Genomic DNA, 17,245 nt, shown 5'->3' on the forward strand with positions numbered 1-17,245 from the left:
ACCCCAGTTGGCTGCACTGTGGCAGCTCAAAGCTCAAAAGGCAGGTGTTCTTTTATTCATGCTCTCCTTCAGGACAGTAATTTGCACTTGTTTACCACGCTTCTTGGAGCTGCATAACATTTCAACAAATTAAAATAATAGGGTTTTGTCGCAGCTGCCCAGGCAAAACCACGGAGGTCGATCACTAGACACACAGATACGCTCCAGCAGATGCTTTGCTTGGGAAGAAGCAGCCAAGTCCCAGTGATGGGTTAGGTGAGGGCACCACATTCACGATGGACTTTATTCTTGGAGCGTTGACAGTGCAGCAGATTCAGGTTGGGCTGAACAGTGACAGCAGACTACAGGCAGGTGCTCAAACCCGACACAAAATACGAAAATCGTCACTAATCGCCAAATCTTCACCAACCAATTAACTGCAGATGCAGGACCTATGAAAAAAAAGCTTCAACTGACAACAGAAAGCTTTTAAAATATTTTCCAAAAGTCATGAAAAAACCATGATATGCCGCTAAGTGCTGTAAACTTCTTTAAGATTGGTTTTGTATGCTGTTTCACTCTGTTTCAGGACGTGTACAGTGAAGCTCTGCGGAGATGTCTGAAGCGTAAGTACCTCTGCTCCATTGCATATTTTACTCCACTTGCAACTGTGTTTGTGAATAACTGTATATGCATTAAAACTTCTTTAATCAATTTGAATCCCCCCCCCCCCCATCATCCATTTCTGCAAAAGCCTGGTGAGTTGTGGGTATTTTGGCATGCTGTTTATGCATTGGTACACTGTAGTTTTAGGAAGTCATATTTATTAGTGGGGTGGTGCAGTGGCATGGTGGCGCAGCAGGTTTAGCCAGGTCCTGCTCTCTGGGGGTCTGGGGTTCAAGCCATGCTTGGGGTGTTTTGCGAAGGACTGGTGTCCCTTCCTGAGTGTGTTCCCTCTTCCTCCAGCCCTGTGCCCTCTCTTGCCAGGTTAGGTTCTGGTTTGCTGCAACCCCACTTAGTGAAGAAGCAGCTTCAGTCAGTGTACGTGTATTTATTTGTAATTAAAATAATTGTAATTAATTTGTAATGAACTAAAAAAACTTTTTCAGATATCCTAAGTAAATGTAATTTTACTGATGAAATCTTCATCATAAATAAAAATCATCATACTAGCACTTCTCAAATACTAAGACAGAAATAAGAAAATGCTCTTCTGTAAGCATGGATAATAATACCCTTGTTGAATTTCCAGTACCTAGTTGTCAATAATAAAGAAAATAATCCTCTGTGATTGTAACTGTTGTGTAAAAATATTTCCATGCTGTTCTTATTTATGATTCTACTGATAAAACAATGCAAAAAATCGTGCAACGAACATAATAAAACTGCACCTGTTTACCTGCTGCTCTTCTCTTTAGAAAAAGTCAAAGATATCTGCATCTTGCAGGCTGTTCCTAAAGCTATATTTTCCCTTTGTATGAATATGTAAAGAGAAATGTATATATTTAGCCAGTCATCAAAAGAACAGTTCACATCTTTCTCTAGAAACAGCACCGTAGTTGTGGATTAATGTTAGTGCCATTGAAGTAGATGTCAGTTGGTGTCGTTTTTAGTTATTTCCCTAAATGTCTCATACAGAATGTGCATTCGGTGCTGAGCCATGTGAGGGCAGAAGGAATGTCTGCATGATTCATGTCACACATGAAGAACAACACAAGGGGGCATTCAAGGATCAAGTTTCCTTTTTGGTTAATTTTAAGTCTTGTATTTGCATTTGCTCCCATGCAGCTGTTTGACGCCCCACAGTGACCACGTACAGTAAGTCCATGACCTGCCTGCATGACCCAGGAAATTCCCTTCCACACAGCACGGCTTTGTCAAAACCGCCATGACGAGTAACGAGCGAAAAACACCAGTGTAACTTACTTCCTCGCTCAATTATTATCTGTGACACAAGACGCTGGAGACCGCCGGTGCATGCTCGTGTTTCCTTTATTTTCACTGGACACAGACAATGGATCGGTTCACGGGGAAGGGAGCGGAGGAAAGGGGGGAACTGGGAAGTTGTACAGCGAGGGGGGGTTTTGAGGTGCGGGTAGGGTTGGGGAAGGTCGTCTTCACTTCGTTCTCCTAGTGAGTGCATCTGGCATCCATCTCTCATGCCTTCACCGTCTCTCTCTCTCTCTCTCTCTCTCACTGTTGAGCACAGGGTTTGAAATGGAAGTTATTAGCTCCAGGTGTGGCGAGTCCTTCCCTTCCCGTCAGCCCAGGCATGCCACACTCCTCCACCGCCACTCTCATACCCCAATCCGGCGAGGGGAATGAAGGTTCTGCCTCACGCTTAGCCCTCCCCCTCCCCACCACAGGAGGAAGTCAGGGACAACCAGATCCTATCCTGGCTGGTGGACAATCCGGAAGCGGAAGGGCTGTAAGGCCAGATACCACTAGGTGATGCGTGACTTTGAGCTCTTCATGGAGTGCAGCCACTGTGAGGGGGCCGTACAGAGTCAGAATTCCCATCCCAGGAGGTAGAACCGGAATGAAAAGACAGCCCATTTGATCGCAAGACATTATTTTTCAATTGTGCTGTACTTATGCTCCTCAGGAACCAGCTTTTGGTTGACGTACAGAACAGGCAGACACTCCCCCCTTACCTCCTGGGAGAGGACTGCCCCTAGGCCCTGATCGGACTCGTCTGTCTGTAGAAGAAAGATTGGGCCCCCGCAAAGTGTCGCCTTAATCCTCCGGAAAGCAGACTGGCACTGCTCCGTCCACTGGACTAGATCCGGGGCATCTTGGCAGGTGAGATCCGGCAGGGGGGCAGTCAGGGTGGAAAACCCCAATATAAACCAATGGTAATAATTTGTAGCCCCAAAGAAATACCTCACCTATCTTTTGGTCTTGGGGACCAGACAAGCCGCAACAGTGGCTGATTTGTCGATTTGGGGCCGAACCTGCCCATTCCCCAAGAGGAACCCCAGATACCATACCTCACTTCTCCCATCTGCACACTTCACTGGGTTTTCCGTGAGGCCTGCCTCCCTCAGAAACTGAAGGACTACCCGCAGGTGGACGATGTGCCGCGGCCAGTTGTGGCTATAAATGATGACATCGTCCAGGTAGGCCATGGCATAGCTGGTATGGAACTTGAGGACCCTGTCCATAAGTCTCTGGAAGGTGGCTGGAGCCCCATGCAAACCAAACGGGAGTCTAATAAATTGGTGTAAACCAAAAGGAGTGGAGAAAGCCGAGATTTCCTTGGACTCTGGCGACACTGCTAATAGCCCTTGGTGAGGTCCACTGTCAAATAAAAATGAGCAGTGCCCAGTCGGTCCAGCAACTCATCCACCCTAGGCATGGGATAGGCATCAAACTTTGTGATCGCGTTGACTTTTCAATAATCCACACAAAAGTAAACAGAGTTGTCCAGCTTTGGAACCAACGCAACCGAGCTACTCCAGTCACTGTGGGATTCTTCAATGATCCTCATTTGCAGCATTTTGTCAATTCCTTCCTGAATCACCTTGTGTTTGTGCACAGGAACACAATACTGGTGGCTTCAAACAGCCTCTCCCATTAGGGGCCGAATACAGTGCTGTTTGTAAGGTGTCTGGCCCAGCAGCGGGGAGAATACATCAGCAAAATCTTCCTACACCTGCTTCGCCTCTCCATGCTGTTAGTCTGAGAGTCCCAACCCGAACACTGCTAGGGGAAGGGTCCATGTCCAAGTCAGGGAGCTCCAGGCCCATCTCATCCTGTACAGGGTCTCGCATGGCCAGCAAGGTGAGTGGTACATCTTGCCAGCATTTAAGGAGGTTAAGATGGTATATATGCCGAGCATCACCCCTGTCGGACCTGATGACCTCGTAGGCGACATCCCCTATTCGCTGTATGACCACAAAAGGTTCCTGCTACTTGGCGAGCAGTTTAGACTGCGAAGTTGGAAGAAATACAAGGACCTTATCACCCGGGGTGAAGTGGCACAAACGGGTCCCCGTGCTGTAAGTGCGTGTCTGCCTCTCTACCTCTTCTAGCAGCCCTTAACCACTGGGAGTTTCAAACCCCTTCAGTGACTTGTGTGGCGGACCGTGTTTGCCACCATAGTTCATAGTGTCACTAAGTGACCTCCTCCTCTACCTCAGATCAGTCTGCTGAAGGCAGGAGCAGCGATACTGGATGCTGAGGAGGAGAAGAGCGAGGTAGAGCGAGGAAAGACCTTGAATGAGCAGGTTCCCCCTCTCAAGCTGCCAGGGTTCTCTGTGCAGGAGCTGCAGGTACGTCCTTCCTACCTGTTCTCCAGGAGTACTTTCCATTATATGTGCTTCATAGCATCTAAAATATATATATATATATATATATATATATATATATATATATTACATGCCCTCCCTTAAGTACATTCCTTCCACAGGCTCTCTGCAAAGACCTGAACCGTAAGATTGATGTCGTAGATGAATAGCAGTATGATACAGCGGCTAAGGTGGCTAAAAATGAAAAGGAGGTATTTTATTCTAACAATACAATAGCACCACCAATCCAAATAAGTCTCTAAATAAATTATATTTATATATAAAGGAATACACACACATATATACAATACACTCCTTGATAAGAAATCATTTTTCTTTTTTTTGCTAAACAGAAAATCTTTCTCTCAAAATCTTTGAATTGAAAGGCAAGATGAAGAGGCCTAACCTGAAAAGAGTAAGGATCTCAGCTGATGCCACGCTCAGGGCTTTACTGGGTTCCAAGCACAAAGAGTGTGTGGACTTCAAGGACAAACCTCAAAACCGTCAAGAAGGAGGAGGAGAAGGTCAGGCCGCTGGGATTATGTTCTATCGCATATTTCTGAGACACAAATGTTGTGCATGATCACAAGCGTGTGAAAGGGGTTTGAATTACAAAACCACTTCAAACTTCTTGTCTTCCCAGAAAGAGGAAGCTACTGACTGGCGCAACAATGCGGAGGCCGTGTCTGGAATGGAAGGCAGGAAGAAGCTGTTTGACGCTACGCAATAAAGTTCTTTTCAAAAATCGAATAACTGAGAAATTACACAATCAGTTGTAGTCAATTTATCGTTCTCCATTTCAAAACAGAAGTTCCGTACAACGCCTGAACTGTTCACTAAAACAAGAGAGACGTTTGAGTAAATATAGCACAGGTTCACATGTGCAGGGCTTTGTGACACTAACACTACTGCGAATAAAATTTGATTGACTGATTGATGAGGGCAGCAGTGCAGCGCCACTTTCTGCACTCCCCCCACATGCCATACATGCTGGCATCCCCGGAAGCGGTGAGAAAACAGGATCCAAACAGATCACCTTACGCTGCATGAAGGCCAACTCTCACCTGTTCCACATATGTGGAATCACAAACTGAATAACATGCAAGATTTACACCCATTTGCCCTAGTTCCTGGAGTGGAAGGGTAACACATCCTGTCATCGGTAGAAGTCAGACGTCCCTGTGATATATATTAAAAAATAAACTGCAGAGCGGATGTCAAAGCCTGGATCCGAGGCCTGGAGATCAGTTGCCTGAAAAACATGACATGACACGACTGCTGGAGAAGGAGTGTGATCCACAACAACACGGATGCCTTTAACCTGTCCGGTAACTTCATTTATACTTCGGTACGAACCAGAGGCAGGAGGATTACAAAGGCACAAAGGAGAGAGGCAGCTCGGTACAAAGAATAATGGAGACACAAACAAGTCCCTCACCACAAAGCTTGTTTGTTAAGAGGCCCAGTCCAGTTGGCCTTCATCTAGTCTGGCTGTCACACAGACAGTACAAGTCCTTTATAGTGTAACAAAGGAAGTGCATCTCTCTGCCACCATCCACTTCCTGCAAGCTGTTGTCTTTTTCTTTAAAAACAAGGGACTTCTTTGTTTTGTCCTATCATACCATTCTGTTAGATTCCATTTATTTATTTGTTTATTTACCAAATGGCTTTATCCACGCTGACTTACAATATTAAGCCAATTACAATGGTTTAAGCTCGCTATTTTTTTCTGGGTGAGAAAAATTCAGGGTAAACACCTTCCTGAAGGATTTCTACAGCTCGAGGGGGGAGTTGAACCTTGGTCCTACAAGTGAAAGCTGGCACTTCTACCACTACGCCACCTGCTGTCAGGCGAACTTTGAAGTGCTCGTCTTTTACATGGGGTGTTTGCCACCGATCTTTGTCCAGAAAAGTGACATATGCTAGCTAGTGGTCAAACTCACACAAAACAGCCAGGTTCTCCAACCAGATGCAGCACTTTGGGTCACGATGATCAACTCTACGCTTGGCCAGCGGCAGCGCTCGAACCCGCCAGGGCTACGAGACTCAAGCAATCGGCCGCCGGACAAAACCCATGTAAGTCTCGAGGATGACGAGAACATACAGTCTCCAGCTGAGTATTAACAGCATCAGTCTTATCTAAATACACTTTCCTTTGCTTGCAGAGTACTCTCAGCCAACAGCTAGACCCGTTCCAGTGCGCTCTGACGCACCGCTGTTAACGTTAGTCTGCGTCTATGACTCAAACCAAAAGTGGGCCATTGCACAAGACTGAAAAAAAAACCAAAAATCAATAGCTGAAGTATTGCTTCACTAACCTTACTGAAACTGCGAAGCAGAACCATTTTGTTTGCACTTAAATAAATATGTAGTATTTGTGCTGACAGGTTTCGTGGCTTGCATGATGTCCGTCTGCCACCGACGGCCGTTAACAAGTGCTTTGTCTTTGCGCCCAGCAACAGCCCAGCATCACTTTACAAGGCGAAGAGAATAAAGGCATCGACCTTGTGTGCCGGACGTCCTTTAAGTAGAAATTTTAGATTTGTCATCAAAAAGCCAACGAACTAAGTTGAGAATGTGGAAGCCCGGTCTGCCTGAGGACTGGCACCAGCTGCTCAGAACCGGATCAACGACATAACAGGTACAATATAATATAAAACCTTTTTGAAATCTTTAATAAAACTCGATGGCTAAAAAGATCTAGGTTCACTTCAGTGAGTAAATAAAAAATTGTTTTGGCATATCAGTATATTTTGCTAGATACTGAAAATTACTTATGAAGAAATTCAATGGTGGGTATACAGAATTAATTTTTAAAAAGAAATAAAACCAGTACTATTTTACAAAGGCATCAGCTTGTGTTTCACAGTCATACATATTTTATTTCTCCTTTGAAATTTAACTACTCCTGAAAAAGTACAGAATGCGCATATATATTCTGCCAGTTTCATTTTTCAATGCTCTGTCTTACAGTAAATCAAGTACAATGAATCCAATTTCCAGCGTAAGCTCTGCCAATGAATAGACTGACCTTTATTGCTACATTTTTCCTCTTAATGGCACACATTAACATTAATATTTCTTTTTTATAACAGCAGAAACAACAAAATCAGTGAATGCTGAATGAACGGTGCAAGAACTCCACATTTATACTGCGGGGCAACTGCCACTTCACAGGTCCTTAACCACACCATTGGCACACAATTAATTCCAAAATGGATTTCTTGCTCCAAAATACTATATTATCATATTGCATATGAGGTTCGGACTGTGGAGAGAATACAGTAATGTTTGCGATGTGCTATATTTCAGAACAAGAGTGGCACAGAGTTTAAGCGATAAGCAGGAGGAATTAAAAAACAAAACATGACTTAATGATATAGTACATTTACCAGCATCCTTATTTCCTTCAGCCCATCGTCGTCACCCGCATAAAATTTTAATTTTGTACTATGAACCTTGAATACGCTACAGCGTGTGCAGTTCATCTTACTGAGCAACACTTGCATAAAGACCAAAATTACACATTCGGAAATCTGTACGCACGTTAACACCTATGAGAATGAGCAAGCCGAGATGTTGGTAAATGTGTGTAAAATGCAATCATTTCAGCTTTACTGCGGATCAAAGCAGTCAACGGCACACCTACTGGCTATAAAGTGTTTGGGGAATGATGCCTAGGATTAGAGGAACTGGTGTATTTTTCTGACAAGTTCCCTCCAAGGCTGGGACTTCAACTGCCACGAGGGCCATTTTTCCAAAGTGGACTCCACTTTCATCCTCTCCGATGCTTCTGAAGTGTAATAAGTGCACAGAACTGACATCATTCATTCTCTCTCATCCTGTCTCAGGGTGCCAGGGCATTGCTGTAAGGAGCTGCATCCTTCAGAAGGCAGTCGCTAACCCCTAGGTGCCCGATGCTCTACCCGGAACGGCCGCCAGGTGGTGTGACGACCGGGACGTGGCCGCAAGCGGAAAGCCAGGACCTCTGAAGAAGCACCAAGACTACGCCCAGGCTCAAAATCATGCTGGCAAGACAAGGCAAGAGTTCAGTAGCTGGCAGGCGGATGTAAACTCAGCAGCATAAGCAAACTGCCAGGGATGGGCAGGCGATTCATTGAACAGTGAGATATACAGAGTAAAAGCGAGAAAGAGAAGTCTTATCCACTTCCTGCAGTTCGTAGGGAACTCTGAATGAGCCTCAGCTGCATATCAGCTGCATTTGATATCTCACTCGCTCATGGAGACCGAGCAACAGACGCCACATCCAGGGCAGCCGGGAGAGCACATTACGACCAACCTTCAGAACAGGCCGCTGAGGTGTCCAGACCTCCCCAAGGAGTTCTGATTGATAGCTGAATGATTGGCTGATCTTTCGCCGTGTTCTTCAACATGATACAGAAGCCACCTACACAGCACTGAAGCACAGCGCACTATCTAACACATGAAAATAAGAAATATTACACCTCATAATGGGTGGCAGCATGGCTCACAGCACCAAGGCTGTCCATGTGGGCATGGGTTCAAATCCATCTCGGTCTATGTGGATTTTGCTTATTCTCACAGGCCAAATGGTGACTCTGAATTTCCCATAAAGTGTGTGAGTGGGTTTCGGTGCTCTGTGCATAAATGCCTCAGTGATTGTAGGATATGTAATGTGTCCAGCATTTAAAGTCACCTTGGGTAAAAGTGCCAGCTAAATGCTAGTTAATAACCATTGCACATTGCTTTGCAGAGAAGCGTCTGCCGAATGAATAAATATAAACCTTTTTGGTTCCAAGAGTGAAAAGTATTGTCTTGAGAGTGGGTAAAAGCCAAATGTATGCTCATAATTTAAACACTTTGCCACGAGTATGTGCACTGCATGGTATATTAGTTTTCTTGCTCATTTCATGCTATTCGATACTGGAAAATAAGTGGGCTTCTATCTCATCAAATATTGTTTTGGGGAGACAGTACTGAACATATAATAGGTACTCCCTCTTGTTGGTTTTCAACTGCCACAAAACTCCTGAAAATAAATTTCCACATTCAAGGGAAAAAAGTTTCAGATTTGCATATCTTGCAGACCAGTGTTCTAACTGCATCACTGATGGCAGCAGGTGATGGATGTAATACTGACTGCTATGGAAGTGGGCGTATTGTTTCACTGCTGTTTTTTGGGGAGTATTTGGAAGAAAAGCATAGCCATCATGGGAGCGAAGCCACAGCCAAGGTAAAAGGCGTACACCAAGGGCTGCTTCTGAAGCTCTTTCAGAAAAAGCAAAATTCTGCATTTCTCAGACTTTTTCCAAGCCATCTGTACTAAAGAAACTACTTAATTAGCTGCAATTTCTACTACAGATGTTTACCAGCATGTAAAACCTCTCTAGAGAACTGACACTAACTTCTGTGTTACAGAAATGTTGTATGTTTATGTTCCGGTCACAGTTGTAATCACTGCTGTAATCACTACAATAGTAACTTATTACCTAATGAATCAATTCAAATGTTTATTCAATAATTTTTACAGAAAATGTAGCCTGTTCAGTGACTGTAACAAATTACTGGAAGTAAATATACGCATAATGTGACATATTATTGCAAATAAATATAAAAATAAACCGGAACTGAGTGGCATGGTGGAGAAGAAGGTAGCATAGTAGCCTCATAGGATCTGGGTAGCTAGATTTTGGTTCAGATTCAGCTGTCTGTGTGAATGTTCTCCCTGCACGGATTTCCTCCCGCAGTCCAAAGACATGCATTTCAGGTGAATTGGCGACTCCAAATTGTTCCTAGTGTGTGCATGAGTGTGTCCAGCAATGGACTGGTATCCATAATGTACACACAGCGTCCTAAATATATTTATCACTGTAAATATCATCTGCAATGTTGACTCTGGTTACAGCTTACAAAAGTGTCCCTGCACCCCATCCAGAATGTAACACACCTGCACCTCTAGCTATTTTCTCGTCATCCTCGTAAAGGAATGAAAATCTAACAGCCTGTCGGTTCAGTCTTGATTCCAGTGTGGTAGAATGAACTCCCTCTGTTTCTCAGAACTGCTGAATTGCTTCCAGCACTCAAGAAAGGTCTCAAAATTTGTCTCTTATCCACTCATTTCCCTCCCAAGCTCCTTACAGGTTTGAAGGTTAGTCTTCCATGTCCTGTTGCTTTTCATCTACCTGTTCACATATCAGTTCCATAGGTGGCTATTGGAACATGTGCACTTCAGTGTGGTATCAAACAAATGAGCTGTGATTCAATTCTTTCATGCGGTCCAGTCACGTTTACATGTATTTTAGCAATCTGGCAGTTGTGGGATTTGCTTTTTTATTCTAAGTTGCACATGTTTTTGGAGTAAACTGCCAGTTGCACTTCTCTTCCTATATTGATAGTAAGAAGCTGAAATTTACAATTTTTCGAGTGTCCTTCTGGCCACCTTAGAGAACTGTGAAAGGCTCTTGTAAGCATCCCAGAAAGAGGTGAATGTATATTATTTTTAATGAACCTTAAAGTGTTCATAATTGATTGGGTTAGAGTTTTATTGCCTTTCACTTTATTCATGGTGGGTATCAGAGGAAAATAAGCTCAGAGTGTTTCCACTGTGCATCAACTTCTCGAGAAATAATCCTGAGATTTAAGAGGAGGAAGAGCTGTGTGTTCTTGGGGTTCTTGTTCATAGCTTTAATTTTTATGTTCTCTATTTTACTAGTCATATTTATGCTAAAATTTTCAGTCTGCAATTATCTTACAAAATTTTGACCGCATCCAAAGAATTTACCGCATCCATAGTCTAATGTAATTTCATAGGACATTTCCAAGGAACATCTCAGTTGTGCTCTAATTGTATGGCCTGTCCTGAAATCTTCATTCACCTTTTTGGTAAATGAAACAAGATACATGCTCAACAGAACAGGTTCATTCATCTATTCAAAAGATCATTAGCAATAGATTTGATTTGTCCATTTCTATGTATTTAGTTTTTAAACACTTGTCAAGAAAATACATCTTTTTGCTGTGGTGTCCCCTAGCAGTTGACCGCCACTAGATAAGTTAACATTTGACCTGAATCAAAATGGTAATGAATTTTGGAAGCCCTGGCTACTGCTTTGGAACTTTTAAACAGTGTCACATGGTCACGTTAGTTTACCATTGTAAGTGTTGGCCCTTGTGCTGCATTTACCACATTCTCAACGTTTTTGTATTTTCTCGATACATCGATTATGTCTCTTTGCTGTGGTCACCCAGTTCTACTGTGGTGTTACATAAATAATTTTTAGCATTTCAGAAAACGCTACATGACTATATGTAAGACGTGGAGCCAGGATATTAACATCTGTGTACAAGAGCAGTGTTTTATTCTTCCATCTCTCTTCAATAAAGACAGAAAATTCCAGTTCTAAAGTGACTAATAAACTCAGAACACTGCACTTATGCACTCACATTGTGTGGGCTAGTTTTTCTTCTGGTGCACTCTCAAAACTGGCACCTGCTGCAACAGCATATACCAAATCCCTGGCTGTGTGAATGAGGCTTTCATGTCAGCAATGACACTATGGACTATCTCTTCTGGATTCAGATCCACAGGGATTTTCCCTTACAACAGAGATATTTTTGTGATGCAGAGTTTGAACCATCCATGGTGTCAGACAGGCCAAACCCTGAGCTGCAGTATCATCAAAGAACAAGGAAAGCTCAAGAGGAAACCAAAGACGAAAAATTCAGCACACATCAGCTCTGAGGACAGTGATGTGCCCACCCCACTTGATGACACTTCTGAGTATGAGAGCTCTGAGGATGACAGAGGTGAACCTGACATCTCCAATCTGTCAGTTGGTGACTCTTGTCAATTTTGCGACCAAATGCAGGAGCTACCGTTACATTGGCTTGGTTGAGAACCTTGAGTTTGACGAAGTGAGTGCAAGATTTTTGAGAGGAATCCGGGGTAGCAATGGCAGTGAGAAACCCACCTTTTCTTGAAAGAAAATTATGAGGCATCTTTCCCACTGAGTGATGAGCTGATGAAGTTACCCCAACCTCAAAAGGCTGGAGGAGCTGCAAGGAGGGAGCAACAATTCATATTTTCTTTGTAACCTTGATAAATGTAATGTTGAAAAGTTGTTTTTGTTGTGCATTGGTCTTGAAGCTCTAACTGTTGCATGTCTGTTAAGCTCTGGTGGTTTGTTTTCACAAGTTCAAAACTGTGAAACTGCTTGTTAACTAAATTATGTTCAAGTTTAAACTTAAAAAGTCTGGTAGCCAATTCACCCCCAGTGACTTGGACCTACTTACCCCTCACCTGGGGCAAGCTGAGCCACATGACCACTTTTTTGAGAAGTCATATTTCCAAGGCTGTTTGCCATATATACATAATTTTAGTTGATAGCAGACATCCTAAAATACAAGTGGATGTTTTTGTTTTACTTCTGTAACGACCCGCGTTACTGTGTGTTTGGGCAGGAAGATTTGTTTATTGTAAACTGTTGCATTATGGGAAATGTTAATAAAGTGTGCAACCACTGAGGGAACTTGTGGGCAAAATAAGGGGTGGCCGTGTTTGGAAGTGTGAAAAGAAAATCTAGGAAAGATGGCTTGGTGTATAGATCCTGGAAGGAAGGAAGGAAGGAAGGAAGGAAGGAATTCTCGAATTCTCGAATTCTCGAACACAGACAGAGACTAATTCCCTGTATTGTTCTAATAAAATGTTCATAATGAACACTGCCTGTACATCTTTCTTCGCCCCATGCAAACCCAGGATGTCGCGCGCCGTACCTCTACTTTCTTCAGAGGACAAAACAGCAAAAACCGGATCATTTCACTCCGTTCTGCCTCATAGCACAACAGTTCCCTTTTTCACAAGCAGCACAAAATACCGCGGAACACCCTGTTCCAAGCGTGACGGGTCTGTTTCCTGCTGACGAGCGTTTGCGTAGCGAGGAGCGTGCCGCGAACCAATAAGAGAAGGGGAACGCTAAAGATAACGCCCCCTTGTGATTCTGAGACTCCTTATAGGCCAAGATGAGGTGTCAATTAAAACGCGACCGGCTCCTGCATGTTGTTGTTGGGTCGCAATATCTACGGACGGCGTTGAGAAGCGCGATCGATCAAGCCAAAATCGCGTAAGGTGGGTTGAGATATCCCTGTTTGAAATATATTATTTATCGGCATTTGAGAATCTCTGACTAGATGCGGCATTTAACGTTGTCTGCTGCTGGTTTGATGCCTTAAAATAAAGGTTCGGGCAACCGTCACTTAGAGGTCAGCATCACTAGAATGATGATCTTTATTTTGGGGCAGCAGCAGGTGCGGCGTTCAATGTCACGCTGATTTTTACACATAGGTCGTACTTTACGTACGGTATGTAATATTTATGTTAGTGTATTTCAGTTTTTTAAATTTTATTTTTTACACATGTGGAATATAAGGGCAGTTTCTCATGATAATTGTTTCCACAATTTTATTTTACTGCATTACAAGTAAAAAAGGTTCCACAGAAATGCACACCTGTAAGGTAACGCTATGAGTTCATTCGTTCATGCCATAACCGCAATGTGGCATAACATATGTTCTCCATTTCCAGTCTGTGGTGTGGTGTGATCCTCCGCACATTGACAGCAGCTGCTTTCTGTTCCCAGGATGTCCAAGCGAACGCTCTTCTTGTTGAGGCACGGAGAAGGTGCCTGGAACAAGGAGAACCGCTTCTGCAGTTGGGTGGACCAGAAGCTGAGCGAGGAAGGGGTAGCCGAGGCACGGCAGTGTGGCCTCCTGCTCAAAGAGCAGGGCTATCGACTGGACGTGGTGTTCGCCTCGCTCCTGAGACGCTCTATCCAGACCGCCTGGCTGCTGACCGAGGCCATGGGTGACGAGTGGGTGCCGGTGGTCAAGTCCTGGCGGCTCAACGAACGGCATTACGGCGCGCTGATCGGGCTCAACAGGGCCGAGCTGGCACTGAACCACGGTGAAGAGCAGGTGAAGCTTTGGAGGCGGAGTTACAACATCACGCCGCCTCCTATCGATGAGTCCCACCCGTACTTCTTTGAAATATACAACGACCGCAGGTACCGCACCTGTGACATCCCTCTGGAAGAACTTCCACGTGCAGAGAGCCTGAAACAAGTGCTGGATAGACTCTTGCCCTTTTGGTACGACGTCATTGTACCAGAGATCCAGAAAGGACGGACGGTCCTGATTTCGGGTCATGGTAACAGCTGCAGAGCTCTCCTCAAACACATCGAAGGTACAGAAACACATCAGATGGCATGTGCAGAATTTCACGTTTTCTTAGTTTACCTTTAACTCATTCCTAACAAAAAAAGGCAAATTGGATTCTGTTTGCTTGGGGTGCGCCCATAGAACGTTGCCCTGTAATGAACAGGGAAGTGTTGTAGTAGCCCACATATTGCACTTGCTGCCACCTTTGACATTTGCAGCCTCATCAGCCAAGTACTGTAAAGTGTTGACAACATGCCTGTGGGGTTTTGAAATAATAAATATACTTCAGTTATCAGTTCAACCTGCATGCGCTTTTGCTCCTTAATGAAAATATGTGATATGTTCTTAAATGGGACTGCTGGATTCTCATCTTGGTCACTCCAAGTCCATAGTTTTGAACGTCTGTCTCTGTTCTGTTTCGTTTTCAACAGGGATCTCGGATGACGACATCGTTGGCGTTACTTTGCCCACTGGGGTGCCGATTTTGCTCGAACTGGACAGTGACCTTAAAGCCACGAAGCCTCATCAGCTCCTTGGGGACCAGCTGCAGATTCAGGAAGCGATTAAGAAAGTGGAGGACCAAGGCAAAGCTAAAAAACGGAATTAATCAGGTGTGCCTTTGTGCCAAGAGGTGCCGGAGTGCTTTCTTGGCGGAGAGACGGATAATCCTTTCAAACCCCCTGTTGCTTCATTACGTAACAGCAAACGGCTCATGGGATTTCTCATCGCTGATACGAAATGGGAAGAAGAGGTACACTGCTGCTGTAGTTTCACAGGGTGTCTGGGGATTCATGGAGTTTACACTGCTTCGTAGCACAAGTGTGCGATTTTTTTCCAATCACTTCACTTGCTCTTAGAAGGTCCTTTGCTGTGCAGATTATGCTAGATGTGATTTGACTCAAAATATAACCGAAAATGGTTTGAACCAAGGTATCCTGACAAGAGCCGAGCTACAAAAATATTAGAGTATCACTAAACGTAAGACATTATTTTTTTAAATGATAGTGAGTGCTGGTACACGAGAGTTGAGAGGGTTTACATAATGTTCTAGACAGCCAAAGTAGAAAACATGTTTTTCCTGACAGTTTATAGATCCACACATTTTTAAAAGTATTACTTACAGTAAATTTTCTAGTCAATCTTCATTCCAGATAAACATTAAAATCTTAAAATTTTGTGTGAAAATGCAATGTACATAGTCAGATAGATAAGAATGATCACTTATACTAATTTATACATTATTTACAGGGTTCTAAATAGAGTTTATAGATGCACATATAAATCTTTACTTTTAGAAAGTCTAGATATATCCGTGCTCTTGCATTTTGTGTCGATTTTATATGCTTTTATTATTTTCCTAAAAAGTAACCACTGTGACTTTGTGGAATTGTCCTATTTTGTATTATAATGTGCCCTCATGTTTAAGTTCTCTTCCTTAATAGTGTCAGACATCAGAGCATAGCAAGGGACTTTTTACATTGTACAGGTACAAGATGTTGGAGCACTTGGACTGATATTAAGTCTAAAAAGTACTTTATAGCACAAAATCATGCTGGTGTTAATACACCTCTCTTAAAGCAGTCTTTCATTAGTACTGTAAAGATTAAAATTATCTTAAATACAGTATATTGATGTTTTAAGTATAATAGCATATTTTCTTTAGGTGTTTGTTTTACCATGAGAAAACAGAAAAAACAGCCTTGACATAGTTACATTTTTAGCATTCTTTTATTTTTTCTGCAGGGAAAAACCAACATTCAAGGCAGGGGTTCTGAACCCCCATTTCTCTGCAGTATATGCAGACTTTTGTTGGAACTAGTGACCTTCATAAATCCTAAATGTGCTAATTTAATTTCAAAACATTAATTTAATTTCAAATGTGCTTTTATTTAAAAAAAAAAATAGTTTTTTATGTTTACGACAGTTATCTGCTTTAAGTGTAATATGTTTCATAATGGGGGCAAGAATAAAAGTCTGCATTCCCTGTGGTTTACAAGGTCCGGAGCTGAATACCTCTGTTCTGAAGCGCACACCTGCTGGTGTCATGTGAAGATGCTGTATAGGGAAACACTAGTCTTATGTACATTCACAATAAAGAAGCTTTTCTCTTTTGAAAACTGTGACCTTTAAAGAAATGTGTGGGCTCAAGTCCATTACGTAAGGGTTTGTACGTGAACACCACACCAACGTTTTGGTACAGGATCTTGTGCTGCACATGTGGGGCTACTTAATTTGAGTTGGTTTGAATGGAGTTCTAAAGCACTAGAATGTGAACATTTTAGCCCAGCTTTATTTCAGTAGCCAGAAGGAGGAGCTACTGCATTGTTTTAAGTCCATAAGTGGACGCCCGGCTCGCTGCTGAACCTCTTTGCCTGCTTTCGCACTGTATTCATACTAACAAAACACTTTCTGCTGGAAATTAGCATGTTTAAAGGAGCTGGTGACATTGACAACCAGTTGCACCACAAGTGATCTCATCCTTGAAATGATATATAGTTGTGCATAGAGGTGTCCAACAAGTCTTGTCTCTTTGGCACAGATGCAATGGGAGGTGCGAAGATTTCATGCAGCTGTATGTTCAGAGCCCAGGGTGTCCGCATATAAGGGGGAAGAGAGGAGCAAAGTATTCCGGGCCCCCGCCGGGTGTAGCAGCTGCAAGGCAGCAGACCCGTCACGGGTCGCAAACCAGTGGAAGGATGTGATTGTGAGATGCTCTGTCCTGTTCTCCCTTACATACAGATCCACATTTTCTCAAGAGGGAACTGCAGCTGAAGTAGGATAAC

At 43.3% G+C, this 17,245-nt stretch overlaps 1 protein-coding gene and 1 pseudogene across 1 annotated transcript; both read left to right on the forward strand.

The window, feature by feature from the left end:
• The first annotated feature begins 275 nt into the window (after window positions 1-275).
• LOC108931398 (troponin I, slow skeletal muscle-like) lies at window positions 276-5,385 on the forward strand (annotated as a pseudogene).
• A 7,888-nt stretch (window positions 5,386-13,273) lies between these two features.
• Window positions 13,274-16,918, forward strand: LOC108931367 (bisphosphoglycerate mutase-like). Its single transcript, XM_018747112.1, has 3 exons — window positions 13,274-13,374; window positions 13,886-14,487; window positions 14,894-16,918. Exons 2-3 carry the CDS (start codon window positions 13,887-13,889, stop codon window positions 15,067-15,069), a joined length of 777 nt encoding a protein of 258 aa, XP_018602628.1. The 5' UTR covers window positions 13,274-13,374; window position 13,886; the 3' UTR covers window positions 15,070-16,918.
• The last annotated feature ends 327 nt before the right edge of the window (window positions 16,919-17,245 follow it).

The sequence above is a fragment of the Scleropages formosus genome, chromosome 2, assembly GCF_900964775.1.
Source record: "Scleropages formosus chromosome 2, fSclFor1.1, whole genome shotgun sequence".
Lineage (NCBI taxonomy): Eukaryota > Metazoa > Chordata > Actinopteri > Osteoglossiformes > Osteoglossidae > Scleropages > Scleropages formosus.